This window comes from Cloeon dipterum, chromosome X, assembly GCF_949628265.1.
Source record: "Cloeon dipterum chromosome X, ieCloDipt1.1, whole genome shotgun sequence".
In the NCBI taxonomy this organism is placed as follows: domain Eukaryota; kingdom Metazoa; phylum Arthropoda; class Insecta; order Ephemeroptera; family Baetidae; genus Cloeon; species Cloeon dipterum.
In genome coordinates this window covers 31,395,193-31,419,221 of record NC_088790.1, presented here as the reverse complement: position 1 = coordinate 31,419,221, position 24,029 = coordinate 31,395,193, and the positions used below count along the sequence as shown (strand labels likewise).

General features: G+C 38.1%; 2 protein-coding genes across 6 annotated transcripts; one reads left to right on the top strand and one right to left on the bottom strand.

The window, feature by feature from the left end:
• Positions 1–6,154: 6,154 nt before the first annotated feature.
• LOC135945509 (uncharacterized) lies at positions 6,155–20,677 on the bottom strand. Of its 5 annotated transcripts, none has more exons than XM_065493247.1 (12): positions 20,523–20,677; positions 14,459–14,594; positions 13,123–13,214; positions 11,948–12,057; positions 11,762–11,884; positions 10,131–10,328; positions 9,782–10,079; positions 9,585–9,729; positions 8,633–8,823; positions 8,388–8,576; positions 7,696–7,752; positions 6,155–6,793 (listed from the first exon to the last, which is right to left on the bottom strand). In XM_065493247.1, the coding sequence occupies exons 1-12, from the start codon at positions 20,523–20,525 to the stop codon at positions 6,560–6,562; spliced, it is 1,776 nt and encodes a 591-aa protein (XP_065349319.1). In that variant the 5' UTR covers positions 20,526–20,677; the 3' UTR covers positions 6,155–6,559. The 5 variants fall into 5 exon arrangements, with proteins under 5 accessions (XP_065349319.1, XP_065349315.1, XP_065349320.1 ...); XM_065493243.1 differs by lacking the exon at positions 20,523–20,677 and adding an exon at positions 16,812–16,949; XM_065493248.1 differs by lacking the exon at positions 20,523–20,677 and adding an exon at positions 14,785–14,842.
• Positions 20,678–20,741: 64 nt separating this feature from the next.
• On the top strand, positions 20,742–23,720 carry LOC135945510 (glucose dehydrogenase [FAD, quinone]-like). Its single transcript, XM_065493249.1, has 10 exons — positions 20,742–21,046; positions 21,389–21,591; positions 21,649–21,829; positions 21,885–22,132; positions 22,192–22,359; positions 22,413–22,578; positions 22,643–22,806; positions 22,861–23,038; positions 23,093–23,315; positions 23,370–23,720. The coding sequence occupies exons 1-10, from the start codon at positions 20,902–20,904 to the stop codon at positions 23,557–23,559; spliced, it is 1,866 nt and encodes a 621-aa protein (XP_065349321.1). The 5' UTR covers positions 20,742–20,901; the 3' UTR covers positions 23,560–23,720.
• Positions 23,721–24,029: the final 309 nt, after the last annotated feature.

Sequence of the window (24,029 nt, the reverse complement as noted above, 5' to 3'; positions counted from 1 at the left end):
GGGGGAGGGGCAGATTGAGTATTAAGGGGACTTTTCACATCAAAGTAAAACCATGATAATTTTTACAATTTTGTTTGTTACTTACAGTTAGTCAATATTTGTAAACACAAAAAGTAGAGGGAATCAAAGGGCAGAGCAGCAACCGAGAATTATATTTGTTATTAAACAAAATCATAACGTTTTGTTGAATGAGACCTGAGTCCAAAGTCCGATTTAGAAGCTTGTTGAAAGAACATCGCTTCAAACAACGCATTGCTTCCTAACAGACGCAGCACGCTGTTCGTACGAGATCCACCGCAATCCATAGCTTTACTGAATTTCGTTTTAACGCAATCAGGAATATTTGAAAAAATTGAAAAACATGAACAGCACTAGCGATTATGTATCAATGGGTGAGGATGAGGAGTATGAGTATGAAGATCCACAAGCAGGTAACACACAATTTGGGATTTTCCTTCTTTAATTTTTTTTCGTAAAAGTAGAAGCATTCTTCACCTCTTGAAAATTTACTCATTGTCAGATAAGAAAGGGTACTATTTGGCTGGAGAAGAATATCTCTATATCGCAGGGAGATTTCGAGTGGCACCCGGGCGGGGGTTGTCGATTTAGTTTTTCGTTCGCACTTTAAGAGGAGTGCAGGTGCACGTTTTCCAGTTGCACGACATAATTTTGCGGCAACGAAACTGCATCTGTTGCAAAGTATGAGAGCGTCTCATATTAATTTTGTTAATTTAAACAATTTTGGGTTTCATGCCTGATTGTTGCTTGTGAAATCAGTATATCGATTTAATTTTTAGTTGCGTTTAAGAAAGTCTGAGCTGTTCAATACTCACGCGGCGGTCAATTTTGAAGCGAAGAGAGCAATTTTTCTCTCTGGCACTTTTTTTATTTCCCTTTTAAACCTGAAAATCTGCCGCATTTTAAAATACACAGTTTATTTGGAATTATTTTGAAATTTTGTATTTGTTTTATCAGACTCATCTGTGGACGAAATCGAGGAATTGACAGAATGCCCAGAATTCCTCGAGGAAGAACGGGAAAGGAAAGATCGCGCCTGGCTTAAAAAGCAACAGCACAGGCCACGGTCGGAGGAGCCGCAACAACGCATTTCTTCTGGAGAAAATCCGTCGAAGTGTTCAATGTGCCGCAAAACATTTCCTTCTCGCAACGCCAAAAAGAAGCACGAGCGCAAGGCATGCTATAAAACAAAGTTGAAACTGTGAGAGGTAAAAATTTTGTTTAGCCATTTCAATTGCACGTAAATTAATTTTGACTTTTATTTTTTGTTTTTGTTTTTGAAATAGTGCTCGAGGCTTGAATGTTGTGCTGCTTTTCCGACTGTTTGTGAGGCGTTGCTGCTTCTTGGAAATTGGATCATTGTGTGGAGGAGAGATGTTTAATGTTTTGTTGATGCTGAACTAAGGAAATTTTTGTATTGACCTTGCAATCTGCTTTGTTATGTGTTATAATTAAAGTTATCTATAATAGCAAAAGTTAATGCAGACTAGCCTGATTTATTTAAAAATTAAAAAGCCCTTCTATTGCATTTCTAAAAGAAAATTATTTGTTTTAATTTGATAATAAGAACCTTTTACTTTTTCTGATATTGATTGATAACGATTAAAAATATTTAAATCAAGATAAAAATAATATATTTTTAATAAAGCTGCAACAATCTCTCAAAATATTATGAAGAAAATAAATGATCATGACTTTATGAATTAATCAACTCGATTTAAGTTTTGTTTTCCTGTTACAAAACAAATTAAAAAGGTAAAATATCGCAAGGAAAGAATTTTTTTCAGAGCTTTACCAATCGTTGCGGGAACATCCAATGAGAACGAATCACGCAATTTGAACTTAAAACTGTCAAAATTGACTCGAAATCTGTAGATGAAAAAGTGTCATCATTTTGCTTTGCTAATAGTAGCAATTTTTGCAACAGCTTTAATTTTTTAAGGATTTTTACACGCAAAAATAATAAAATTGATGCTTTCTTTGTCACCATTTTCACTGGGTTTAATTCAGACGTCCCTTCCACCCTCCCCTAACCACCCCTTCAACAGAGTTCCCAATTTTAAATGAAAAAAATTTAATTTTGAAATATTCCCTACTCCCATGAAATTTTCATTTTTTCCCTTAATCATCTGCACATCTATATTTTTAAATTTTTAATGATAGGGTTGATTGGTGGAACAATTGGATAATTTTTGACTTGAGCAGTCCGTCCTACTTCCTACTAAAGGTTTAATAATTTAACTCAACAATGTCAATTTCAAATCATGAGTTTATACTTATTTTTCGTGCTTTTAAAGCATCTCTGCGCATCAAGAATATTACACTATTTATGATAATTTTTTTAGGCAAGAAAATCGGAAATATTTTAGCCGAAAAAAGTTCACGGGCTGGAATTACATTTTGTAAAATTATATAATCACTCTTTAAAAATAACTCGGATAAGAAAGGACATTTTTTGGCTCAAGAGGAATTTCTATCAAAGGCAGATTTCGAGTTATGGGCCGCGTTGTCAGTCTCGTTTGAACCCTGAAAAGAATGCAGGTGGAGGAGATGCGATTAAGTTTTTTTTAAAAGTCTGCGGGAACGAATCAGCCGTTGCAAAGTACGAGATAATATTAATTTTACTTAAAAAAATAAGACCTTCCATGCCTGATTGTTGCTTGTAAACTTGCGGTCTTGCCCAACATTGAAGTGGCAATAATTTTTGTAGGCAGCTGTCGCGAATGAAAAAATTTTAAAAGCCAAAAGTTTGAGAGCAATTCGTGATAGTGCGGTACGCAGACCAATTTTTTCTCTATTTTTTTTTAATTTTTTTTTATTATTAAGAAAGCCACGTGTTTTATTGTTAGTAAGAGTTAGTATTTAATTAAATTTGGAATTTTTCCTTGTCAGGCTCATCCCTCGACCAAAATGAAGAATTTCAGGAGAATTTTGACAGCAATGATCTGGCCAGGAATAAAAAGAAAGAGCGTCGCCGTCAGTCAAAATCGGAGCGCGGCACTGATTCTCCTGCGAACCGGCCAAAATGTCAGCAATGGGATGCTGACCGATGCTCCAGGTGCCGCAGATCATTCCCATCTGCACAAGCGAGAAAGAGGCACGAGAGGAAAGCATGCTACAAAAAGCATTTGCGGCTCTGAGAGGTAAAAAGCTGTTTAGCCATTTATTCAATATGAAACAAATTAATTTTTACACACATTTTGTTTTTGAAAAAATAGTGCTTGAGGCTTGAATGTTAGCGGAATAACTGTGCTGCTGGTTTGTGAGGTGTTGCTGCTTCTTGGAAATTGGATCATTGTACGGAGGAGAGATGCGAAGAAAAGGATCATCAATTTTGTTCTTATGTATAATGTTTTATGCTGAACTCGGGAAATTTTTTTAGTGACTTTGCAATCTGTTTTTTTAATGTTGTAGAATTTAGAAGATATCTATGCACATGTTGATTCAGATGTGACTGATTTATTTTAAGATTAAAAAGCCCTTCTATTGCATTTCTAAAAGAAAATTGTTTTAATTTAAAAATGAGAACCTTATTCTTTTCTAATATTCGCTTACTACGATTAAAAATATTTAAATTAGGAAACAAACAATAAAAAATATTTTTAAATAAAGCTGCAACAATCTGTCAAAATATTATGAAAGAAATAAATGATCTTGACTTTATAAATTTATCAACTCGATTTAGGTTTTAATTTGCAGCTTCAAGACAAATTAAAAAATAAAAAAAAACGCTAGGAAATTATTAGGGCTGGACATTTTAGACGATCGTTTGTTATGTCTGAGCTTTTCCAATCGTTGCGGGATCATCCAATAAGAACGAATCACGCAATTTGAACTTAAAACCGTCAAAATTGACTCAAAATCTGTAGATGAAAAGTACATGATTTTGCTTCTCTCGCAGAAATTTTGGCCACAGTTTTAATTTTTAATGACTTTAGCGTGTTTGAAATCGAGGAATTCACAGAATGCCCTGAATGAAGAAACGTAAAGAAAAGATCGCGCCCGGGTAAAAAAGCAACAGCACAGGCCACGGTCGGAGGAGTCGCAACAACACATTTCTTCTGGAGATGGTCCGTCGAAAAAGGATAATGAGACTGGTGCTAAAAAGTGTACAATGTGCACTAAATCTTTTCCTTGTGTTTAGTGATTTTTCATTAATATATGGCTATGCAATAAAGTCCGGAAAGTTTACATGTTTTTCAAATTGCAATAATCTCAACTTGAAGTCTGCTCTTCTATCAAATTTGAAACTTTTTTTGAAAAATTGAATTCACCGTGTTCAGATCTCCATCTATAAAAATTAATTAAAATATCTGCTATATACAAGAGTCGCAGTTTTTTTAATATCAAAAACGAACAATGGAATATCAACACCATTTCTTTTCCCTAAAAGCTGAATTTTTACCAGTTTGGCAGCCCATGAGACTCATGGGTTCGCTTGTAGAACTTTTCGCGCCAAATATTTTATAATTCTTCACATTATGCACTATTTTATCCGATTTAATAATCAAAAGTGCCTAACAATCCTTTTAATGAATATGATTGTGGATCACCGAAGAATTTCCTTACTGTTTTAATCTTAAAACTAATGATGTGCTGCAAGAATTTTTTTAAATTGATTTAGCAAGTATGAAATATCCGGAACTACTTTACAACGCGCATACCAACTTGATGCGACAAAAAGTATTCATGCGCGCCACAGCACCGACTAATAATAACAGCTGATTTGGAAGAGAAAAAGATGTAAGAAGAGAAACAAACAGGAAGAACGCAATACCTCCCATTTAATCATTTAACCAGGGTCTGTTGAACCTTTTTGTGACTGAAATTAATTTTTTAATTACAAATCTCCATATTATACCACAATATTTTTACGATTCGAACTTATTTTTCACAGGTTAAAACTATGGCAAACAATTTAAAGAGGGAAGACACTCAAACAATTCGATGACTTTGCCGAGTGTATGATGAACAGAAAAGTGCAAGATGATCTTCCTGCGCGGCTGTCCTCGCGCCGTCACCTCCACCCTGGCCGCCGTCCTTCTGCTCTTCCTGGTCATCCTCGTCTTCAAGAGCAAGTCGCTCTACGAGGACTTCCAGAAGGCCAACCGCCTCCAGAGTTACGAGAAATACGTAATCAATTATTTAAATATATTTTCGTCCTGGATTTTAAGTGTTAAATCATAAAAACAGATGGAGGAAATCACCGAGCTGCTGAACCAGGCCGAAGAAGGAGCGGATTTCGGCAAAAGCCAGCTCCAAAAGCTGGACAAAGTGGTTGGAATCCTCGAGAATTCCACCAAGAAACGCGTCTCAGCGTGACAAAGAAATTAAGAATTGTGAAATAATGAATTGTGCTGAAATTCATTCAATTAATTGCCTCAATCACTCATAAAAGCTTTTCAAATGTTGCTAAAATCTCGATATTAACGCACAATTTAAAAAATCACATTATTCGTGTGATTGTATTATGTTATTCAATTATTAAGACTGAAAATATTATTGTTGGTTAGTTAAGAGATTATGAATACGCGCACTTCCACCAAAAATATTCCGTAAAATATTAAACGCACTTGGCTGTGTAGCAAAATCAACTATTATTTATTATTATGTTCGCTTCGTTTATTTACATGTGTAATTAGCTAGTGGCTAAATAAAACCGATAAAATTAGCGCTGGAATTTCATTTTTGACCTTGCCAATCGATTCTAAATGGTCGAATTAGGGTAAAGTCTTGCCAAAAATCTGCAATTAAGGTCTGATTGAAGCATTGAAGCAAGAACGCAATTGACCAATCAGAGAAGGGGAGCGGTTCTCTGATTGGCTGTTTCCAGCAGCGCCACTGCGACAGCCAGCTCAGTTGCTTGACTCGCAGTGGCGCTGCAGTCTTGTTCTTAAACCAGCGACGGGAAACAGCCAATCAGAGAATAGCTCCCTTTTCCTGATTGGTTGCTGAATTTTTGGCTGGGTTCTGACCAAAAGGCGCTAAAGTTTTACGTTTTCACCAATTTGAGGCGCGTTGCATCGCATTCTTATGGCTGTTAACCCTAATTCGACCATCAGGATTAGATTTTTTTAAATTCTGGTGCTGCCCTCAAAGGATTATTAGGTTTATTTGAAATAAAACCTCTTAAGAATTTTGGTTATTTTCACTCTTTTGTATTCATTTACATTCGTAACAAAATTTACTCCAAATAACAACGTATAAAGCTTTAGAAAAACGAGATGTGTGTTGAATAACGAAACCCCCATTTTAAAAACAGCAGTTGTTTATTTATTAATAAATAACAAAGCCCGCACCCTGCTTTTATAAAAAAGTTCGTGTGTTAATTCCTATGCAGATTACAAAATAAAGCTATGACAGCGCAATAATCATTACGAGTCTATTATATAAATTATCGGTGTAATGAATGACGTAATAATATTCACGTGGGTATTTTATTTTTCGCCATTTACCAGAATTTTTACCGACCAAAATCAAAACTTGATATTTTTTGCTTAAAAATTCAGGCAAATACAGCAATTAATTTATTTTGGGCTTGTTAACGGAGCTTGCGGTTGATCTCGGTGATGAGCAGGTCGAGGCGTTCGGAGGTGCCCTTGAACTTGCTCGGCTCGGGTCCGATCATCTGCACCAACTGCGGCACATCTTGCGCGGAGATCTGGCAGAAGCGGTGCAGCGCCTTCATGCACCGGTACAAATTCTCTTCGGGAGGGTTGCTGTTGAAGTACTGCAGCAGCGCCATCGTCAGCTCCACGGCCACGTCGTCGAACACCTGCACAAACCCGGCATTTTTCAGTAACTTGGTCAGAGGAGGATTTTTTTTAATTATTTTGTACAATTGATGAGTCACAGTTTGGTATTTTGTGTTATGTTGTAGCGGTTTTTTAACTACATATTAATTAACGTTGCTTTTTTCACAAAACGAAAGTAAAATTTTTATTAAATTTTAAATTCTAAGATTGTTTCCAATGTAATTTTACACCTTTTATTTTTTTCAAAGTGAAATGATAGCGAAAAAAAATATCTGGACAAATTTTGTGCGGAAATGGTAAATTTGAGAAAAAATTGCTAAATGGGAAAAAGACTGGAAATTTAATCAGCTTTCTGAATTTAAGCAGTTTTTGACGCTACTATAAACTGCTGAATTTAAATCAGGCCAAACACAGATCCCTTTCTAAAATCTGCAATTTCTGAATAAATAAAAAATAGCCTTGAAGACACAAAAGGACTATTTTTTATCTTCTCACCATTAAATTTTCATAATTTTTTTCTCGCCCCGGAAGCAATTAATTAATTTCCTTTGCTAAAAAAGGGGGCATAACCGGTAAAATCTAAAAAAAAAATGATTTTGATTCAATTTTTTCATGTAATATCATATTTTAAAATAAATATTTCCATCATTCCACTTTAATATCACATAAAAATAAATTTAAATCAAATTTCCACCATTTTGTGAATTAAAATTAAATTTTAGAATTGTTACGGCAAAAATGTTATTCGCAACGCACATATTTTTAGCTTTGATACAGTGTGAATGTATTAGAGCCAGCAGTAAAGTGTTTAAACGAAAGTAACAGGCAGCCAACAACGAAAAAAGGAGATCAGTGAGGTTGAATATATTTAAATTACTTCCAACGACACAGCGAGAAACGTTAAAATTACTCTGCCTGCTACCTTTGAAACGCTGCCTGGCGGCAGAATCTTACGCAGGCTTTGCCTTTTGCTCATTTTCTGCAAACAAAAAACAGCTAGTCAGCACTGCCCGCGGTTAATTTTTACGAGGTGAGAGAGAGAGAGCGCGCAGGGAAAACTCAAAGGACAAAAATGCCGTCGTCGGAAAATGATCGAAACTCCTCTGGTGCTTGAAGACCGTCTTTGAGGAGGTTTCTGAGCACACCAATCGATTCCTGAGGGTCGAATTAGGTAGAATTGATGTTTTCCCGTCTGAAAAGTGCAGGTGCGACGTGCGAATTTTTTTCCCGCCAAAATAACAATATGAATGCGAGAAGTGCGCATGCGTGAGAGCTGGTTTGAGCACTTGCAGAGAGACGAATGACTTTTTTGTCACATCCAGCCAGCTCTCACGCATGCGCACTTCTCGCATTCAAATTGTTTTGGCGGGAAAGAGAGTTCGCACGTCGCGCTGCACTTTTTTAACGGAAAAAAACATCAAATCTACCTAATTCGACCCTCAGGAATCGATTGGTGAGCTTAAAAACTTCGTCAAATACAGTCTTTAGATTTATCAGAAGCAAATTCAGAGGACATCCGGCCATTTTCCGTTGACAATGGCGTGTTAGTCCGGCAAACAGGTTGTCACAAAAAGATAGGGGCTGGGCTGGAGGAATACCGACCACTGATTTTACCTCCTTGCAGGCCAGGTTGTGCAAGATGGCCGAGCCCCTGTCCTGCAGCGTCGTGTTCTCGGACAGCAGCGAGTTGACCGCCACCTTGGTGGTCACCCTGATGTTGCTCAGGGTGTTGTTGCAGTACTGCCACTCGGAAATGTACAGCAGCCACTCCGAGCTGCTCAGGTTCTCGAACAAGTTGGCAAACTGCGTTTACAAAGATTTTTTTTTTAAAAGAAATTTCTAAATCAGGGAGAACTCACGAAAAGGGTCAGAGACAACTGCTCCTCAAGGGGAACCCTGTCGATGTCCTGAGCGAAGTTCATGAGGATGTGTTCACGCCTGTCCTGGTGAAGCATCAGGATGACGTCGTCTTTCAGCGCGGCCACGGCCAGAATGTTCAGCAGCTTCACTCGGGCTTCCGATTTTAATGACTTGTCGTGCAGAATACGACCTGAATTTTATTCAGGGTATTTTTAAAAGGTCAATGAGTAGAAATAAGTGTTTTAAACAATATTAAATTTGTTGAATCGAAGTTTCAGGGTAAGTCAGGGTGTGCCCTGAGCACCCTGATGGCTTACAAAGGGTCAAATTGCACATATTCTGAAAGCTCCCGACTTGGCCTTTTCAAAGGTGTGCTAATTTTGAAAATCGAACCATTACAGAGCCCATCAGGCGTCGTTAAAGTGGCCACAAAGTGAGAATCGATCGTTCGGAGGCTACCCTGACACCAGGGTTCAATTTTAAACCTTCTCCAATCGTTTTATCTGATCTCAGGGGTGTTAACAATAATTTTCAGAGGATAAAAATCAACCAATTGTGCAATTTTGATTTTCTAAATTTTAATCTTAACTAAAAAAACACCCTTTTTGACCTTTGAACCTCTGTATCTCAAAATTTTACAGGTTCACCACCCTAAAAATTTCTAGGTGTGTTACATATACTTGGAGTAACATTTTATCCCATATATAGAAAAAAATTTAATCAGCAATTTTTGAGATTTTCAAAATTTAGTGATAAACTCAAAAAATACTTAAATTTGGAAAATTAAAAATTTATTTTAACAAATTTAAAAATTATTTTCCGTCTAACTAGGCATACATTGGCACAAAGTTTGATGTTTTAGCTTTATTAGAACTCGAGATAATCTCAATTTTGTAAACTCTGACAAGAGGCCGATTTTCCCAAAAATCATAAATTTAATTTTTATCATACCAACAAAGTTGAGGAAACTGTCTCCAAGCGCCCAGGAACCTTCGTCTTCAAGCATGTATTGGTGCAGCTCCTCCATCGACTGTTGCTCCTCGGGAGTGAGAACTCCGGCGATCAAATCGACCAAACCGTCGAATTCGGCTTGGAGCTGCGCAAATTCAGGTCAAAATAAAAAATATATTAAATCAATTCAGGCTTACATCGACCAGGTCTTTGAAGATTATGGGTGGTTCTCTCTGTTTCTTTTTGGCCTCGGTCTCCTGTCGCTCCTGCTCTTCGAATTCGGCTACCGACTTCTCAGCGTCGCGGCCGGACTTTTCTTTGGGCTCTGGGGGCGCCTCGATGACCTCGTCGGAGCCGTTCTGCGATTCGCTGTCCGCCATGCTGCTGCCCTGCTTCCTGCTCCTGTGTCCTTCCTTCTTCCGCTTTTTCTTCTTCTCCTTCTTGTGGCTCTGCTCCTCGTTGTTCGGCTCGATGAACGAAACCCGGTTCGTTCGACTATTTATTTTTAATTTAATTAAATTAATAAAAATTATGATTAATGATTACCAAAGCTCTTGTGTGTTTAGTTCGAATTCCCTGGCAGGTGGTTCGACCTGTTGTTGCTGCTGCAAGTAACTCGGCTGGACCGGCGGTGCCAAGAAGCTGAGGATGCCAAGGTCTGCGCTCGGATTGAGCACGGAGGTTGACCGACGAGAGTTGCCACCCAAACTGTCAAGCAGCGGCTGGATTGCAGCACCAAGAGGACTGTGGAAACAATCCGAATCCATTTTCAAGTGCTATTTTTCGGATTTAGGAATTACTGGCTGGCTAGAGACCATTTCAGACGCCATTTTTAATTTTCCTGCGCGGTGCAAGAGAAAATTTAATCAAATGTACTGCACATTGAAATAGTTTTTGTTTCAAATTCCTTTTATGACACCTTGCATCAACTCCAAAAAATTTATGGCTTTTATATAATTTATTTTAAATAAAAAATTTAATTCAGTGAATTATCTGAACGTGTCGGATAAGTTTGAATTTTGTTCTTTATAAATTAAGGAAGCGCGGGATTCATTTTTTTAGTAAAAAATGGAAAATATAAGGACACGTACGCGAATGTTTTTTAAAAATTCAACCATTTTTACCACTTCAATTTTTTTAGTCAAAATTTAAAAAAAAATTAAAAATTTCCGGAAGTTTCCTAGATACGACGCCAAGCCATCTGAGCTAGGCATGACATGGAGTAACTTAAGTGAAATTTTTATTTACTTTGTACTTTAATTTTATTTTTTACAGTCGAAAATTTCGATTTTTAAGACAATTTCCAGCGTCCGGTTGCCATATCTCGCGATTAAGGAAACAAAATCGACAAACCCCACGGTAAATCGACGCGAAATACACCTGGAAATATTTTGAGACGAAATACGAGCCGATCCGATCAAAATCCTAGGACTAGTAGAATTTTAAAGTTTGAAAAAAGTGATTTTCGCACTCTCCATAAATATGGAAAATTGAAAATTCGTATTTTTTTCCGAAAGGGGACCCAAAATGGGTTTCTACCGACTTCATCGTACGCGTAGCTCCGCCGCGAGTCTGGAAACCGATTTTCAGATTTTTCGCGCCCATAGAAAAATTAAAATTAATTTTTTTACCGTTTTCGGCTTCCTATGCGTAAAAATGGTTTTATTTTTGTTAAAATTCGGCCGTTTGCCCGATCATCGACCACGACCCCTCATCGGACAGGTCTTTGAATAGGCTTTTGACTGGGATACCCTGATCACCTTTTTCAGGGTACCCCGCGACCTGAGATGATTTTTCAGCAATTTCGAGCATATTTTGGTGATACTAAGCGGCAAATTTTCATCCTTGCCTGTCACCGACCTTCCTCAGGTCGCGCGACCTGTGAAGGGAGCCATGCTTTATATTTAAATTTAAATTAAACCCAGATTTTGTGACAATATCATTGCTGGAATCTCGTGTCAAAAGAATTTAAAATTATAAATCGAAATTTACTGCTGAAAGCAGTGTTTTTAATTTTTTTAAATTGGTTTTTAACCAATTTAGACAATTCAAAATATAAATTCCGGATAGAGAAGTCAGCAATCCTATGAATTTCAGTTGTTAAGGGATTTGAAAAATTATTTAAAATTAAAATATTAATAACACACTTGAAAAACAGATGTTGGCGTTTGACTCACGTGTTTAGAATCTCTTGGGGCAGATCGATGATGTACTTTGGGATCTCGGTGCCGCAGAGAAACTGACTGACTTCGTTTGAGAATGTGTTGCAGTTATGCCGGAACAAATCGTAGTCGTCAGCCCTGTCGCCAAATTAAATATAAACCAAATTTCCATCAATAATTAATTAAATTCAAACGAAATACCTGAAGGTGCTGTCGCCCAGGCCAAGGACGTAGTCGAGAAAGACCTCGTAAGGGATGAAGGTGTCGCCCAAATTGACTATCCGGTCCGGCTGGCCGAGCACGGTGCCGCTCTGAAACGTGATTTTGTTCGTTTTGTGCTCTAGCAACGTCACACAACCGGATTTAGCGGAAAAGAAGCGACCTGGAAGGGTGCAAGGGCGGATTACCTCGGATCGGACGCGGCGAGCAGCGAGCGCGATGAAGAGCCGGCGAGAGACCCGTGCCTTGTTCTCGCCGAAAGCTAAACTTAGACACGCCGGTCAAATTTAGACCTGCGAGAGGAGCGACCGACCCCCCGAGCATCATCCGCCCCACGCTTCTTATATCATTCTCCAACTTTCTCGTATCATCAAAACACACTACCATGCAAACACACGCACTCTCACTCACTCGCAGTGCGCTGATTACACATTTTAATTCATTTCCGAATTTAATTAAATTGGTGTGAAATTTGGGATTTTTTTAGTCATTCTTGAATCATTCAGGTGTTAAAATAATTTGAAAATGGCTGTATTAAAATTAAATCTTGTTTTTAAATTAAAAACTTTGCTTACATTGTACACATTTTTTTAAAATAATACATTAATCTATTGAGCGTGAATCTTTAAATTTTATAACAATCTCGTCTTTTGGAAAGTAAAAAAGGCCATAAATCAACACCAAAATATCGAAAATTGCATTTATTTAAATTAATTTACAAAAAATATGAATAATTTTGCCTTTGGAACTCGGAGTCATTTTCTCTTAGATTAATGTGTTGAGTTATTTTTTTTACGACAAGCAGAGTATTTCTGGACCAAACACATTATTGAAATTGGCAAGGAGTGAAGCAAGAGCTCTCTGGCGACGAAGCTCTAAATTTCTCTCGGCTCAAAGAAAGAGATAGACAAATTTAAATACCTCATTTATTATGAATAATTATTCAGCTTTTCTAGAAACTCGATTGAGAATTATGCAATGCGCACAACACGCGAGTCACGCCGGCAGTCGACCTTCCTGCGACCACGACACCGGGGCGAGCGAAAAAAGCATTATTATAGATATAAATATTCCTGACCTTCTCCAACATAATTTCCCACACTTCCGCCGCTACTGATTTGCAATGAATGGCAAAGAGGAATAATTATTTGACTCACCGGCCGGACGCTCTGGACTCCGCCGGATCCAAAAAAGTATTCCCTGCCGTAAGCTACGATGCCCGTGTGCCAAACGCCATCTAGATGCTTTCCTAAAGAGCAAAAATGTAAAATTAAATAGTAAAAAACATAATCATGTAAATGAAAAAGTGAAAACATTTTATTATAAATTTTTTTGGATAAGGGGGGTTGAAAGGGGTGAGTGTAAGCACCCCTTTTAACCCTTAAGCTGGTCAAAGGAGGTCGAGAAGAGTCTAAAACGTGTACTTTTAGCAATTTTGATGGTTAGAACTCGAAATTTGGAGTTTGAAATGTTGGCAAAACAAAAAATCTCAAATTTTTCGACTTTTTAGTAATTTGCAAACTCCAAATCTCGGATTTCAACCATCAGAATTACAAAAACTACCCACCATTAGACACATCTCAACCTACCCTGACTAGCTGAAGAAATTAGGGGGTGCTAACCGTCCACCCCTTTCAACCCCCTGCTAAAATTTTATCAGTAAAAATGGATTCGAAAGCATTTTCTTCAGTTTTTAAATTATTTTAGCGCTCGGGGGCGGAGGATAGGCACCCCCTAAACCATTCAGCTGGTTAGAGGAGGTAAATATGAGTCTAATGACGGTCAGTTTTTGAAATTCTGATAATTAGAACCTGAGATTTAGAGTTGCAAAAATATCCAAAAAATTCAAAAAAAAAAAAAAAATGAGAAATTCGTGTTTTTCAAGAGAATTTATCGAAAATTAAAACGAACACACTGAAATTTCCGCAAATGGTCAGAAATGTCATGGGATAACTTAAAAGCACATTTTCAAAATTCCAATATTCAGAATTAAAATTTTAATTACAAACCAAAATAAACATGGCCTTGACCGAGGACATCAAATTTGGTGTTAGTTCAATCGGGCTTCCGGGCTTGGCGAGAGGAATTCAAAGCACACCTTAATTTTTAAATTGCACCAAGGGGAATTGAGATACTTAGGTCCAAAATTGTCCCGGAGAACCCGTAAAATGAATATTTTATATCGAAGCATGACGCAATTTACAAGATAAGACTGATTTCTGGTGCGAATTTCATTTAGTTTTCTTGTCCTCATGCCAATTTCACCCTCTGAACTGTGACATTTAGTCAAATTTAAAAATAAAACTTATGAGAAGCTCCATATTCTCGAGTGAAAAATATTATAAAAAAGAAAAACTGCTATTGGAGTTTTTGACTTCTTTTTAAGTGGAATTATATTAATTTTTATCCAATTAACGCCTAATAAGTATTCATTTACTGCTACAATTTAATTCAAAGCAAATTTTTATTAATTAGAATTGGCACTCCACTCACCAAGCAGCATTTGTGACAAAGTGGCAGCCAGCCCTTTGGTCAAATCGTAAACGTGCAGCTCGACGGTGACACCGATGTTCTCCAAGTCGGCCATTTCCGATGCTTCCGCCTGCTGAGCCTCAGTCTGTCTGTTCTCCTGAAAGCACACAATTCCCGAAAGATGGATGAGCGTGTCGCGTATGTATGTCGTGTCGCGCTGACGGCTAATTGCACTTTATAAATAATCAGACGCGCACTCAGTGTCTCAGCAGCAGCAGCAGCAGCAGCGGTGTCTAGGCTCGCTAAATGCGGACTGCATGAATATCCGAATTAAAAATAATACCCACCACGCGCCGCGCCGCTGGACCAGAAGCAAAGAGTAAATAAGCTGGGCCACTGCGACCGCTGTTTATGATTCAAAAACAGTCCGGAACGGAGTGCCGACGGACAGGACAGAAAATGAGTGCTTCCAGTAGACGAGTGAGCCAAGAAATTTAAAATATGTATTGCGGCAGACACACATCGATCCGAATGTCGAAAATAGGAATATTTGGTTATCGCTTATGACTTTATATCACGAACGGAATAATGAATAAATTCCTTCTTCTTTCCTGTGGAGAATATTATTACATTTATTTTTAAAGACCGTCTCTGACGCAGTTTCTGAGCACACCAATCGATTCCTGAGGGTAAAATTAGATAAAATTGACGGTTTTTCCGTTAAATAAAGTGCAGCGCGACGTGCGAACTTTTTTCCCGCCAAAACAATATGAATGCGAGAAGTGCGCATGCGTGAGAGCTGGCTGGATCTGACAAAGAAGTCATTCGTACAGGCGGTGCTCAAACCAGCTGTGACGCGTGCGCACTTCTCGCATTCAAATTGTTTTGGCGGGAAAAAAGTTCGCACGTCGCGCTGCACTTTTTTAACGGAAAAAACATCCACTTTACGTAATTCGACCCTCAAAAATCGATTAGTGCGCTCAGAAACAATAAAGTAGATCCTCCATCAGATGGACGAAATGTTAAAAATTCCAAAAATTCAGTGTCCTGTCGGTTAGAAAAATAAAAATTATTTTTATAATGTTTTCGGCTTTGTAGGCGTAAATGATTTTATTTTTGTTAAAATTCAACCGTTCGTCCGATCATCGACCACGACCCCTCATCAGACAGGTCTTTGATTGGGCTTTTACTTGGGATACCCTGACGACCTTTTTCAGGGTACCCCGACCTGAGATTCGCTCCCAGGCCGGTTTTTAATGCTTTTATTTTAGTAATTTCCAGCAACGATGTGTTACCCTCTACTGTAACCAATTTTCCTCAGGTCACGCGACCTGCAAAGGGAGCCAGGCATGATTTTTTGTTTAAAATAAAATTATGTAACCAAGATTTTGTGAAAATTTCATTGCTGGAATCTTCTATCGAGGGGATGCAAATAAATCTAAATTTATTTATGTTTGGTTTCAAAATATCAACATGAGAAATATTTGTAGGAATCTTTATCCAAGAAATCTATTTTATTTTATATTTGTATAGTTACATTTATTATAGACAAGCGGAGAAATTTAGATTTAATCAGTTAAAAAAATTAATTAAAATTAAGAACATCTTTTTAATTAATTAATTAATTTAAATGCTTAGAATTTTGATCAAAACTCTAACAATAAGTGTAAAAATAAAGAAAAAATTAAACATACAATGTCACCGGGGACCAGATAGGTGCGACACGCAGATATGGCGTCCAGTGGAATACGGCGCGAAAAAACGGTCACGTGAAAATGCGCGAAAAGAAGCAAGTTTTGGTCAATATTGTGACTTAATTTGCATTACTCTTAACTAATTGTGTCTTTTGGATCGTAAAAACAAACTCTTGACACTCGCACGGCAATCCAAATAGAGCTTTTTGTTTCCCACATTCAGACGCCATCTTGGATCTGCGCAGTGCGATTAATTTTTAGTTTCAAAATTTAAGTTTATTATGGGCTGACAGGGCAACTCTGCCCCAAATCAGCACACATCCATAAAGTAATGATACAATTATGTAGGAACAACATCAATTTTTATAGCACATCTTGATTTTTTTTGCACAATTTTTATGGAAAAACATCAATAATATAAAAAGTCAAGAAAATAAAATATTTAAATACATTTTAAACAAGTAGTTCTGCACGTGATTCAATTTAAATAAATAAAGAATAACAGCTATATCATAGATAACATGTTTTTTTTCTTTTTGAAGCGAAAAATAATTATTAAATCATACATTATTTATAAAAATTTTTAACAAACAAATTTTATTTCTTTTATTTATTTTCAACGAGCAAAAAGATCACGTCGCGCCTAATTAGCAATGAAAAAAGGAGGAGAGCAGGCTCACCATGATCGTTTCCGCGTTGGCTGCTGCGCGATTAAAAAGCTCTTTCGACGTTCGAGCCGAAGAAGAAAGTCGTGTGCGAATCGAATGTCGCGCGGAGCACTTCTTACTTGTCTTGCAGCTCATTCTTGGCACTGCTTCAACGCCAAAAGCGACCGAAAACGCGCGCGCCCTGCTCTGCGTGTCCAATCATGGAAGTCCCGATGATGATTGCGCCCCGAAAGGATGAGCCGTCGACGGCCGCGTGATGCGGAATATTGTCATGGCTGTATGCACTGCAAACTGCAACGCCAAATAATTTCGCGCGTGCGGACGCGTAAATTCGGCCCAATTAACCTCGCGTGCGTCAAGTCTTGGCTGCTACGCGGCCAACGCAGAGAGTTGTTTGTTTTGCTCGAGATTAAATGGCACGTACGAACGGATTACACGATTGCGAAAAATTAATGGTCTTTTTTTGAAATTCGAAAATTTCAACTTTAATTTAGAAGAAAACCACCCTTTCGAATTTTTTACATATCATAAACGAAATGAAGCTTTAAAAAAATGACATATTTTTGTCTTTTCGATGCGGTTTGAACCAAAATATTTTTTAAGTACTCTGTACAACTTTTGAATTTATATATTTGTCGAAAAATCTTCATATTTAATTCAAAATGATGAAAATTTGGGTATTCCGCATCTATTTTTTAGACAGATTTTTTTTAATTAGAGTTGAAAACTGTTAAACAATCATAAGCACTCATTTTTTATCCTCATTTCCAGGGCTGTGAAAAAAGACCGATTTTTTTCAGGAAATATTAGTCTTTTAGACGGGTTTATGACCAATTTAGTCCCTTTTAGACGATTTTGTCCTAATTTTCGAACACTTAAACGTTTTTTCTTGTCATTTAGGAAATTTCCGATGCTTCTAGTTAAGATCATTTGAATTGTGGAGAAAAATCCCCTTTACCAGCAAAATAAATAACGATTTTCCTGTATATAGGCCTCAAGAAAAGCTAAAAATGTTAAAGTTCGTGCATTAAAAATTTCTGCCAGCATTAAATCGACAAACTCTACGGTAAATCGACGCGAATTACATCTGGGAGAATTTTTAGACCAAATACAAGCCGACACGATCAAAATTGTAGGAGAAGATACATTTTGAACTTTGAAAAACGTGATTTTCGCAATTTCTCCTGGAAAATTGAAAATTCCAATGCTAACAGGGGCTCATAATGGGTTCCCTTTAACTCCATCGCACGCGCAGGTTTATCGCCGGGCTGGAAACCGATTTTTTAGATTTTTCGCGCCCATAGAAAAATTAAAATGATTTTTTTCCGTTTTTTCGCCATTTGGAGATGAAAATGGTTTTATTTTTGTTAAAATTCGACCGTTCGTCCGATCATCGACCACGACCCCTCATCGGACAGGTCTTGCACGGGGCTTTGACCTGCGGTACCCTAACGACCTTTTTCAGGGTACTCTGCGACCTGAGATCCGTTGCCAGGACGAATTTTAATGAATTTTCACTAATTTTGAGGGCATTCGACAAATATTTTTGACCATTGCCTGTCCCTGACTTTTCTCAGGTCGCGAAACCTGAGGACTGTTTTTTTGCGGTTTTTCCGGATCCGTCGGACGCCATAAACGGCTTGGAATTTTGAATTAATGCAAAAAAATCAGCAGGATATTTCGAAATTAAATAGATTTCGTTTTAGAATTCCCTGAGAGTGCATTTCTTATAAAATTCTCGCTCCTCTTCATTTTCAAGAGCCAAGAAAACTCTAATTTGCGTCATTTCTCGCTCTGAAACTGCAATTTATTTGACATTCATAATCCTTTAAATTTCCTCAATTTTTAAAACGAAAATCGTTGGACGTCCCTCAAGAAATTTCGCATTTACTTTTCTGGCATGCATTTCTCTGTTCATATTTACGAGCAAAATGGCCAAAATGAACCCGAGTAACCTTTCGGCATGCATGCATGGCGTCGTTCCAATTCCGACAAATGCATTTTTTTTCTCTTCCTCGAAGGGTTTTTGAAGCATAGTTTAAATATAGCGGAACAACGCCGCGAATTACCGGCTGCACCGAAAAAAAAATAGAAAATAGAAAATAGGCCACGCAATGCGTTATTTATAGGCCTATTAGGGGGTTGCTTCGCGCCTACAGCCGCGTGCTGGCTGCCGTTCCGTGCCAATTAACCAAGTTAAAAAAGTAATTAACGAGAACGGCAAATAACACAAAAGGAGGAAATAACAGGCTGTTTTTTTAAATTTATAGAGCTGGGAAAAACACTAAGTTTCAAGGAAAGTCGTTAATTCACGGAATGAGATGCACAATAAAATTAAAAAAAGAAAAAGAGTGCGAAATAAATTTGTCAGCGATTAAAAATCTTATTCTTGTTCAATAAATAAATAAAAAAATCCTAAAAAAATTGCAAAGCTGATGAAATTTACATTTTTAAAGACATTTTGTAATTAATTCTCGCTGATTTCCTTGAAAAGCTGTTTTAAAATTCACCGCGAATAAAATTTTTCAAATAAAATTTAAAATTAGCACAAAATTACGCGGAATAATTTCAGTAAAAATTCAAAATTGAACAAAAATAAAATAAAAATCGATTTAAATACTTGCAGTAAGTGTCGTCGAAGGATCGAGTCTCGGCACTGAATCAGCCGTTGGGGCAGGTCGGGCCTCGCAACGCAATTGTTCGATTTCTCCCACGGACGCGCACTCTTTTATACAGCCGCTCGTGTGCGTGTGTGTGCACGACAATAATTATAATTGCAGGACAAGTGGCCGAGGAGCGAATGAGACGGACGTGTCCCGCCGCCCGACCGACCGACCGACACACACACTTTGGCGAAACGGCCGCCAGGCAGCACGTGGCGCGCGGCCAAATCGTCCACGACCCTCCAGACGCTCAAAAGACGTCCTTGCAAGCTTTTTCCCCAGGTAGAAATGTGGGAAATTGAGACAAGGTCAAGAAAAATGCTCTTCAAGGCCGACAGTTGATTTGCAATTCGATTTAAAATTTTAATTTAATTCCTTTGTGAATTTTATAAAAAAAAAATAACGCACAAAGAAAGCTGCAAGTTTATTTTTTATTTAAAAAAATAATAAAAAACACTAGAAGCAATTTTACCGTAAAATAATTTTTTCTGGCCCTAAATTTTTAAAATTAAATAATTTTTTTGGCAGCAAGTGACGTCTTTCTTGCTCCACTGCTCCATTTCGGCGATTTGGCGGATAATTGAGGAGCTCACACCTGGCCTCAACCTTGGCCAATTTTTAGAACCGCCGCTCGCACACACAGAGCAGTTTGTTTTTTTTATTCGCACAACCTATTGAGCGTGGAGACTTGCCAATTCAAACTCAATTGGAGCGGCGGAAATGTAAACATTTAGCCTACCACTAATTTACCACCGAGACCCCAAAGTTACGAAATTTTGATACAAATTGAAGGTCCCGAGATCAAACGAAAGAGAAAATTTGGTAAATTTAAGTGATTTTATTTTCTTTTAAATTAGAGTTGTGAGATAATTTTGTTAAGTAAATATTAAAAATAATTGAAGTAACACTTTAAAGAATAAATTAAGCTATTTTGGATATTTAAAGTGCTTGAAGTATTTGTAACCGTCGTTAATTACAAATAAAAGCTGCTATTCTATCAAAAAGCCGACGTGTTTTCTCAAATAACCTCTCGAAAACGTAATAAAAACGTTCAACTCACCATTCCGCAAAATCACAACCTGTTTGTCGAACGAACTAGAAGAAAATCACAGTGAAATCGCACACGCAAAATTGCACAAGCCCGATTAACACGGGAAATGAGTGAGTGATGGAGCGATTTCTTCTAAAGAATCATCTCTCTCGCCGAGGGGGGCGTGGCTTTGTTATTGTGGAGCATGTGACTGGGTCACGTGACGGCGAAACCAAAACACACTTCTGCCTCCAGCCGGCTGCAATCAGCAATGTCGAGAAAAAGAAAGACGAGGGCGACTTTAGTTCTCATGTAGGACTTCACTCGCATCAAATTTCATTAATTCTCCGCTCAACCGACCAGCCGGAGACATGTTATCGAGTTGTTCTTGAATTTATCATTGTTTAAAATGAATTTCTTGCCATTTCGACTTTTGATTTTCATCTACACGATTGCCGTGTGTTTCTTTCAACTTTATTGCCGCTTCTGCAACTGGTCGGAGCGATTTTTGTCCCCTGAGTGCGATGACAACCTCTTTTTCGACTTCATTGTCGGTAAGAAAAAAAATTGATGCTGATGTCTGTGTAAAATTCGTAAAATTAAAAATTCATTGGTGGTAGCCAATCAAGTGCGTCTGCCAATTTATTCCTTCGTCGTCAGCTGATTGTGCAGTGCGCATGCGTTGTTTGATTCTGTCGCTGCGAGTAGAGGGGCACGAAAATTCTTTTTCGCTCTCCCCCTCCACTGCCCATGACTGATGACTGACAATGAAGGGGAACCAATTATTCCCCCCTTCCGAATTTCGAATTCGCGCTTTAACCGCTTTTTGGCTTGAAGAATTCTTACCATTATTTGTTTTATTTTATTAATCCTTAATTAAATTCTCTCGCAATCAGTTGGAGGGGGTTCAGCTGGTGCCGTGGTCGCGTCCAGACTGTCCGAGGACAAAGGTCACTCCGTCTTGCTGCTGGAGGCGGGAGGCAGTCCGAGCAGCCTCTTCGACACCCCCAGTGTTGCGCCGATGCTGCAGAAAACCGACTACGACTGGCAGTTCGTCACAGAGCCGCAGAAGAATTCGTGCTTGGCCCTAAATAATAATGTAAAATATCCTTTTTATTGTTCTGTATTGAAATTTAATTATGATGAATTATTTCAGGCCAGCGTGTGGCCTCGAGGAAAAATCCTAGGAGGCTGCGGCAGACTCAATTTCATGATGCACGTCAGGGGTGATCCGAGAGACTTTGACTCGTGGGCCGCCACCGGAAATCAGGGTTGGAGCTACGAACAGGTCGTGCCGTTTTTCAAGAAGTCCGAGACGCATCCGAACCATAAAAGCCGTATGAATTTTACTTTAATTTAATTTTATTAATTAACAATTAATTATTATTTCAGGTTTTCGAGGTAGAAATGGACCAATTCACGTTGATTATTTATCCTGGACGTCGCCGCTTGTGGAATTGTTTTTAAAAGGAGGACAGGCTTTGGGATACGCTGTAGGCGACCTAAATGGAGACCTGACGGAAGGGTTTAGTGTTACTCAAGTAAATGTTGCTCACGGAAAAAGACTGAGCACCGACTCGGTGTTTTTGAAAAAGAAAATGAACAACTTGAAAGTACTGACGTTTTCACACGTCGAAAAGGTTTAAAAAAAACAAAAATAATTGTATTTTATTGATATTAATTATAATTTTATTTTTAGGTTCTATTTCACGGCTTGAGAGCAATCGGGGTGAAATTTTCTCACAAAGGCAAAACAAAATTCGCGTACTCGACCAAAGATGTGATTCTCAGCGCCGGTGCCGTCGGTTCTCCGCAAATTTTGATGCTCTCTGGAGTGGGGGCAACAGATCATTTGAAACAGCACAAAGTCAGTCTCGTCAGATGAAATTTAATCCCATGCTGATATTTTTTATTATTAAGATAGACGTCATTCGCGACTTGCCAGGCGTCGGCTTGAACCTCCAAGATCACGTTACGACAGGCGCCAATAATGTGCTTTTGGAGGGGAAATCGGCCGCAATGGGATTGAATCTGGCAACTATGCTCTCTCCTTTTACTGCCTGGCAGTACTTTTGGTCCAAATCAGGTAAAAATGATTTTTTTTTTTTGTTAATATAAATTTATTTCACTGATCCAATTTTGTGCTACAGGTCCAGTGTCTTCAAATGGCTGTGAAGCTTATGCAATGGTGTACTCGTCGGAAAAAATAAACAGATCGTCGAGCCCACCGGACGTCCAGCTGCTCTTCTTTCCCACGGGACACAGTTTCGAAGGCGGAACGGTGCTTAAAGATATTACTGGAACTAGAACTGAGGCAAAGAAAACGTGATTTTGACTTGAAAACGAATTTAAAAAATGAATTATGCAGGTGTGGCAAAGCTACTTTGCGCCTTTTGAGGAAAAATCTGTTGCCAGTATTTTTGCGGTGTTACTTCGACCCAAGAGCCGAGGCAGTATTCGCCTGAAATCCAGCAATCCTTACGAACACCCTGTGATAAATCCAAACTATTTTAACCACCCTGACGATATCGAAACTATTGTCCGAGGTAAATACAATTTAAATTGTGCATCTATTGGTAATTTAAGATATAAATTTCTAGGATTACAATTCGTTCAGAAGCTGGTGGAGAGCGATCCGTTTAAATCAAACGGAGCGTCTTTCAACCCGTTTCCTCTGACTCAGTGCAAACTCCACGAGTTCGCCTCTTTCGAGTACTGGGAGTGCTACGTCCGACACATGACAGGCACCGTCTACCATCCTTGCGGCACTTGCAAAATGGGGCCTTCTGCAGACTCGCAAGCAGTCGTCGATGACAAATTAAGGTAAGGAATGAAATTATTTTTTAGAAGAAAAATAATGAAAATTTTTAAATATAGAGTGCACGGAATACGAGGACTGCGCGTCATCGACGCGTCTATCATGCCGACTATTGTTGGCGCGAATATCAATGCGGCGACAATCATGATTGCTGAAAAGGGTGCTCAGCTGATCAAAGACTACTGGTCCAACCGGGCAATCAGCTCGACCTACCGAGATTTTTTTGTTTGGAACTTGAAGAAGAATTAATTCCTGTGATATGTTTTTAAAAGTGAATTCCGATGTTTGTGCCTTACTCGATATCAATTGAGAAACATTCCATTTATCAAAATAAACCTTTGTTCAATAATAAATGGGTTAGTTCAGAAAATGAAATTAAATTTTCTGATTTATCCACCATTAAAAATAAACATAGTTTGTGTGTTATGTCTCTTTTAGCAAGGTGAATCTTATGGTGATTGATCTATCATTATTTAATCTAATAAAAAGAAACCAAGTATCAAGTCCGTGAGTGCCAGAGAAAAGTAAACGATTTTTTTTTAAAATTTTAAACGATTTACGTCTCGACTCAAACGCGGAGGGTAAAATCCAGGGTTGCGCAAAAGCTTTTGGGCCTTTTGGTTTTACAGCTACACATTTTACCACTTAAGCAACCCTGACAAACAAATTTCGCGCACAGGGCCCGCTTAATGGCCGAGATATAAGGGTCTGAACTTAGC

Bases quoted from the DNA above. Each gene is read 5' to 3' on its own strand.
- LOC135945509 (XM_065493243.1), bottom strand. From the start codon at position 16,934: ATGAGCTGCAAGACAAGTAAGAAGTGCTCCGCGCGACATTCGATTCGC. The intron at 14,595-16,811 runs GTGAGCCTGCTC...GTGTGCTTTCAG, and splicing joins CCAACGCGGAAACGATCATG to GAGAACAGACAGACTGAGGC. The intron at 12,058-13,122 runs GTGAGTCAAATA...ATCACGTTTCAG, and splicing joins GAGTCCAGAGCGTCCGGCCG to AGCGGCACCGTGCTCGGCCA.
- LOC135945510 (XM_065493249.1), top strand. From the start codon at position 20,902: ATGAATTTCTTGCCATTTCGACTTTTGATTTTCATCTACACGATTGCC. The intron at 21,592-21,648 runs GTAAAATATCCT...GAATTATTTCAG, and splicing joins GCTTGGCCCTAAATAATAAT to GCCAGCGTGTGGCCTCGAGG. The intron at 23,316-23,369 runs GTAAGGAATGAA...TTTTAAATATAG, and splicing joins GTCGTCGATGACAAATTAAG to AGTGCACGGAATACGAGGAC.